Source organism: Condylura cristata, unplaced genomic scaffold (genome assembly GCF_000260355.1).
Source record: "Condylura cristata isolate star-nosed mole 26May11 unplaced genomic scaffold, ConCri1.0 scaffold00013, whole genome shotgun sequence".
In the NCBI taxonomy this organism is placed as follows: domain Eukaryota; kingdom Metazoa; phylum Chordata; class Mammalia; order Eulipotyphla; family Talpidae; genus Condylura; species Condylura cristata.
In genome coordinates, this window is record NW_004567114.1 from 2,712,014 (window position 1) to 2,718,568 (window position 6,555).

General features: G+C 58.6%; 1 protein-coding gene across 1 annotated transcript in view; it reads right to left on the minus strand.

The window, feature by feature from the left end:
* Positions 1 to 6,555, minus strand: part of EML1 (echinoderm microtubule associated protein like 1) — an 82,785-nt gene that overhangs the window by 19,237 nt on the left and 56,993 nt on the right. Inside the window, exons 7-12 of the mRNA XM_012724381.1 lie at positions 6,204 to 6,353; positions 5,383 to 5,452; positions 3,071 to 3,181; positions 2,339 to 2,434; positions 1,387 to 1,521; positions 564 to 793 (exon numbers count right to left, since the gene is read on the minus strand). Of these exons, the coding sequence (XP_012579835.1) occupies positions 564 to 793; positions 1,387 to 1,521; positions 2,339 to 2,434; positions 3,071 to 3,181; positions 5,383 to 5,452; positions 6,204 to 6,353 (792 nt within the window). The remainder of the gene's footprint in view (positions 1 to 563; positions 794 to 1,386; positions 1,522 to 2,338; positions 2,435 to 3,070; positions 3,182 to 5,382; positions 5,453 to 6,203; positions 6,354 to 6,555) is intronic.

A 6,555-nucleotide genomic window follows, 5' to 3' on the forward strand; every position in this document is an offset into this window, starting at 1 on the left:
CACACACCTGCCTCGTACACACCTGCCTCCTGCACACTCTCCTCGCACACACCCGCCTCGCACACACCTGCCTCACACATACCCGCCTTGTGGACACCTGCCTCCTGCACACTCTCCTCACACACACCTGCCTCACACACACCCACCTTGCACACCCGCCTCATGCACACACCTGCCTCATGCACTCTCCTCACACACACCCGCCTCAGGCACACACACCCTCCTCACTCACACCCTCATGCACACCCACTTCACACCCACCCACCTCGCGTACACCTGCCTTGTGCACACCTGCCTCGCACACACACCTCATTCACACACACCCTCACACTGCCTCACTCACTCCATCCTCGTCAGCTGAGCGCTGTGTGAACCAGCCCTGGTAGCCAGAGAGTTACTGACGGGGTCTTCACTATAACCAGTTAACCAGTTAACGGATGAGCCACTAGCTCATCATCGCATCTCCTCAGCTTTCAGGATGAGGAAAGGCCCGACTCCCCCCACCCCTCGCCCCCCGCTTCCCTCTGTCCCGGCTCTACGGCCCCCGCCCCCCATGCGCACACGGGTGCACGTTCTCTCTGCACTGTGTGTGATCTGGACCGGACGGTGACCCCAACCCCACGCGAATGGACACTGCTGACGGAAGCCGCCTCGGCACCCCCGTCAGGTTGCTTTGGTGCCGTCCCGTGTTACCTTTCCCCCACACCAGGATGTTGCCACTTGAATCTCCAGTGATGGTGTCACCATTTTCTGAAAACGTCACGCACAGAACAAACTTTGGCTTTTCTTGCTTCTGCAGAATGCGGTACAGACAACATGGAGTCAGGATGCCGTGGACTGGGGTGATTCTGGCCCCCAGCGCCCCACCCGTGTGCCTCTCCTGCCTGCCATGACTTCTCTGTCACAGAGAGGACTGGTGCTGGGGGGCAGGCAGGGGGTCGGGGGGCTGTGGGGGGGGTGAGGGGGGGTGGGGCGTGCTGTTGTGACTGGGCCCGAAGTCAGGCCCAGATGCAGCCACAGCGGCTCCCCAGCGCAGCCTCTGGGGAGGTGGGGAGGAGGAGGGGTCCCCTGGTGCTCCCAAAGGCCAGATGAACAGCAGAGGGTGCACCCCAGCCACGTGCACCCCGCACACCCCTGGGCCCCTTCACTGGGCTTTGCTCCCTGTGTGGTCCAGTCTTCCTTCTCCGTATCCCCAAGACATGAAGGGCCCCCCCAACTCTGTGGGATGCCTGGGCATAATCTTTGTCACTAGGCCAGTCAGTAGCACCCCCACACCTGCCAGTAATTAAAGGGAACGCTAAGGCCAGCGCCTCACAGCTCCCTCAGAGCCTGCTGCCCACTGTGCGGCTTGGGGAAGGCTCGGACAGAACGGCCCTTCGACTGTACCTCGAATAACCCTTGCTTCTTGATGAGCGCGCTGCCTTCTAGTGTCCAAAAGTAGAGGTGCGATTTTCCGCAGGTGACGATGATGTTGGTGTCTGTGGGGTGGAAGTCTGCAGCGAACACAGCTTCGTTCGAGCACTGAGCGAGACAGGACAAGCACGTCTCACACCTCTTAGCCACTGCGGAAAGCAGTCGAGGGAGGACCCCAGGCGGCTGAGTCCTGTGTCGCCCCCCGACCCCCACGCTCTCCGCCCAGCGCGTCTCAACGCCCGCTGGGGTCTGCCCGGGGCCCTGGCCGGCCGTGGCCCTGAGGGCTGAGTGGGCGCCGCGTCCTCCCGGAGGGCCCCTGGCTCGTGGGGCCGCGGAGGGGCAGGGGCCGGGACACTTGAGGACTGAGGCCTCCTGTCCTCCTCCCGGCAGGGACAAGCGGGAGCCCCGGCTCCACAGAAGCGCCCGTGGGGGTGAAATGCAGAGACCTCATCCCGTGGGGGCAGGGTCCTGGGGTGCCCGGGAGCACGGGGTGGCAGAGCCCACGCTCTGGCTGGGCCGCTGCACCGCGCGGGAGTCCGTCCTGCTTCTCACCCTGGGACTGGGCTGGTGCTTCCGTGACCAGCACGGTCCAGGGCTGGGGGCCCTGGCTCTCGGGGGTCATTAGCGACCCCTCACCCGTTCCCGTGACTTAGAACTGAATCCTGGTCAGGCTGTTCTGGCCCTGACTGTCCCTTCTGCTCGACACTTGAGTCACAGGTTCTCAACATGGGCACCGACTGGCTCTGGTGATTTCCAACCTAGCAAAAGGCCGAGAACTGGGCACGAGGGAGGCCAAGACCCCGTGCAGATGTGGCAGAGAGAGATGTGGCAAGCCCTGCCAGGCCTTGGGAAAGGGGTGGGAGAGCGGCGGGGTGGGGCTGCCAGGGCGGCGCAGCCCCGGGGGCCCACACGGCCTGGGAGGCACCTTCACGTCCGCCAGCCGTTCCTCTTTCTGCCAGTCCCACACGGACAGCACGTGGTCGTTGGAGTCATCCACTGCGCACAGGTGGCTCCCTCCGTTCTGGAACAGAGCAGCCAGAGAGGAAGCCCCCACTTGAGGAGGACACCCCTGGACGTGGTTCAAAACCAACATGGACTCCACTCTTAATCAAGAGCCCCCTCTATTTTAGTTACAGGATACCCGCCCTGCTCACTGGGGCACCACCCGGCCCCCAAGCCACACCCACAGCTGCCTCCTGGGGGCATGGCCACTGTCAGCTCTGGGCAGGCGGCGGGGTACAGGGACAGCGTGGGGGTGGGGGAGGCGGGGCGCTCGAACGCGAACGCAAGCACCCGCGCTGGTGGGCGTGTTTCCGGCCCGCTGAGGAGGTGGTCCGGGGTGGGCACCAGAACCTCTGAGGGTGCGCGGGACCAGCCCTGCCCACGCACAGCAGCAGCCCGCCCGGTGAGCACCGCTGCCTCCCCGCCCCCAGGAGCAATCGCAGGCCAGAGCAGCCGCCCGGGGTCGGGGTCGGGACCATGTCACAGCAGGGCTTTGCTCAAGTCCAAGCCCACCGGCGGGGGAGGGGCGTGTGTGCCCGCAGCAGCGTGTGTGAGCGAGGGGACGGGGGCGGCTTCCCGAGGGGCTCTGGGCGGCAGGGAGGTCTCCCCAACGTGCTCCCGGTCTGCCACGCCCAGAGGGCCGGCTCATCCTTACAGATTTTGAGAACGAGATGCAGGTGACGGCTCGGTCAAAAAACCCGGTTCCGATGACGTGCAGCGTGTTCAGGGTGACAGAATCCCAGACGCGGACGTGCGGGAGGAGCTGCTGTTTGGAGAAGGGGCAGAGTCACCGGCCGACGGCGACGCGGACCTGCACCCTGGCCACAGGGTCTTCAGCCGCAACTGCAATTCTGTCAAAACCTGAGGCCGCTCCCTTTTTAAGGCCCCCCCCCCCCCACCGCAGGGCGGTGGTCAGCAGGGCGGTGGTCAGCAGGGCGGGGTCCCGGTGCCTGAGGAATGCCTAGAGGTCCGGCAAGCCCTACATTTCGGAAAGCCATTCATCCCTTGCAACTGCACCCCGGGAACCGACACCCCAATTGTGCATCTAGAAGCGTCTGAGGGCTCGAAGCAGAAACCGGCAAGAGAAATGGAGTGGCCACTGAGGCCTGTTCTTTCCAAGTCTGCTTCGCCGTTAAGAAGGGGGCCTGCACGTCACACCGAAGGTCCCCTCAGACAGAATGAACAGCATAACATCCCCGGGCCTCGGGAGAGCGCAACAGGCAGATGGATTCTGCACAAATCACAACGACAGTGACGGGAGGAGTCCGAGCCCTCGTCTGTGCTCCGAGGTGGGTGGGTTTGTGCTTCCTCCACGAAAGACAGCACCTCAGCCCCAGCCCAGCCCCAGAGCAGGCCAGCACCCCTGGCGGCCGGCGTCCCGAGGCTGCGGCAGGGACAGACTCCGCCTCTCCCTGGAGAGTGAAAGTGGGCTCCGCTAGAGACCCCATTTTCTCTGGCTCTAGAGCTCCAATTCCATTTTGACATTTGAAGAGGAAATATGCTTTAACCTGCCAGAGGGAGGGACAAATGGTGATGACATTTTAAAAACATAAAGAGGGTCCTCCCTGGTGGCGCAGTGGGTTAACGTGCAGCCCTGCAAGCCAGCCGTGCCCACCTCGGTGCGAGTCGATCCCCAGCCCCGGAGGTGACCACATGTCACAGCGGACCTCTCCAGACCTGCCCGCTGTTCCCCTCAGCAGTGTACCTCATCAGTCTGCCTGTTCTGCTCCCCACTCTGTCTCTGGTGGGTTCTCTCAACCCTGCACCTCTGGCCTGTACCCCAGTTCTATAAGCATAAATAAATAAGCCTTAAAACATATATATAGAAGGAGGAAGAAACTATTCCTTTTGCATCTACTTGCTCACTGCAGCTTTTTTTCCTAGTGTACAATTTTTTTTTTTTAAGATTTATTTATGCATACAGAACTGAGGTACAGGCCAGAGGTGCAGGGGCAGTGAGAGGCTTCACTAGAGACAGAGTGGGGAGCAGAACAGGCCGACTGACAAAGTACACTGCTGAGGGGAGCAGCGGGCTGGTCAGGAGAGGTCTGCTGCGCCATGTGGGTCACCTGGCGCCTGCGGAGCGAGGATCGAACTCGTGCGGAAGTGGCTTTGGCTTCTCAGTGCTGTGATTTAACCCGCTGCGCCACCAGGGAGGGCCCTCCAGTGTACAATTTTAACAGAAAACAGTGTAAGGCAACTATTTAACAACTAATATCATTGAAATATTTACTTAGTAATGGTAACATTCGTAATTTTCTGGAAGAAAACGTTGATAAAAATGGGAGCACACAACGTTCTCGCAGATGCACTGTGCACTGGCAAGGTGCAGGGCAGATCTCAGCATGCCACCGGGGCTCAGGGTGAGAGCGGCGATGGCCACAGCGGGCGGGAACACAGCTGGAATCCGGTTTTGGATTTCTGTCTATTTGTTAAGTCTAGTTTTTTCTTTCATTCTTTCAAATACAAATTAAAGTCTTGCCGACAGGTTTGCCAATTTTGTGCTAAAATCCTCCCAGCAGCCTCTGTGGGTTGTGCATGGATGCAAACTCCAGGCACTAAAGCCTGAATTTCGGCCAAGGGTCCCATATCCAAGTGACAATTAGTATTTTTAAGATTATTTCTTTGTAAAATTGGAAATTTTTAAATTAAATTTAAAGTTGGTTTATACTCTCAAATGATTATTTGTTTTGACTTGACCTTTACTGATTAAGTATGTTAATACTGGCATGTTTATGGTGTATAAAAGCCTATTTTAAAATTTATTGTATTCTCAGGCAAAAACATTGCTTAAAAAAATGACTGAAGTTAAGGTGAGTTTAAGGGGTTTTTTAAGTCACTGTAAGAATTCTAATTTGCAATAAAAAAGAAATCCGATAATCAGATCTAGTCATCAACCAAATGTTCTCAGAGAGTGATTTTCGTTCCCAGGTCACCACAAAAGTATGAAAAGATACCATCACTCACTTTTCCATCCTTGGACGTGCCTGCGACTTGTCCGGTTGCTATTGTGATCCTGTCGGGATGAACCGCCAGGCTAGAAAAGGGATATTTATAAAACAGCGAGTCTTCAAAATAAGATTCACTTTTCCCTTAGATACTTTTCCCTCAAACAAATATAATGTAGCTGAAAGTTGCCATGTCAGAAACAAATGATGCCCAACTTCTTAGGGTCTCACAATGAGCTCTCTCCCCACCCCACTTGTCTTAGACAACAAAGGCATTTCCGTTTCATTCTGATTCCTCTCCCTCCGGGGAATTTTCAAAATAAAGGAAAGAGCATCCTTTCATTCAATCTCAGAACCACTTAATCAGTGGACAGTCTTTATTAAGTCAGTCACATCTTTCTCCGGCAGGAATCTGGTAACTGACCAGGAACATGGGACAAACGGAAATGCGTAAGCCCATCAACTCATCCACCTGCCCTTCCAGAGTCAGCAAATCCCTACCCACAGCCAGACACGAACGGTGGGCGAATTCAACCAAAGGGCAGCCGGCGGCTGGCCAGGCACACAAGCGCGACTTTCTGATCAAAGAAAGGCCAAGGGAGAGGCCGTTAGCAGGTGGGCGGCGCGGAAGCCTGGCAGGTGTCTATGTGAGCTACCTGCGCAGGAAGCATGGGCGGCTGGGTGAGGCCAGGGGCACAGAACACTAAAGAGGTGTCTCAACGGGCCGGGGGCCGGCAACAGCACCACAGAAGGGCGCTCCCCCAATCCCTCTCCGCGGCCCCGTCTTCCGCGATACCCCGGTGCGTCCGCCCCCATGGCCACGGCTCGGCGGGGACCTACCACTTCACGTCGTCGTTGTGGCCGGTATAGTGCCGCTGCAGCTGCTCCTCCACGTTGAACAGCACCACCACCGACGCGATGAAGTACACGGTCTCGCCCGTGGGCAGCAGGTGCAGATTGTTGCGGCAGTCCCGGCCCCGGTACCCGTAACTTGGTGGCGTCAAGAGAAACCTTCTGACTGTCTGAAGGGCTGGCCGGGCACCAGCGTGGCCCCAAGCCCCTGGCCGGGCACCAGCGTGGCCCCAAGCCCCTGGCCGGGCACCAGCGTGGCCCCAAGCCCCTGGCCGGGCACCAGCGTGGCCCCAAGTCCCTGGCCGGCACCAGCGTGGCCCCAAGCCCCTGGCCGGGCACC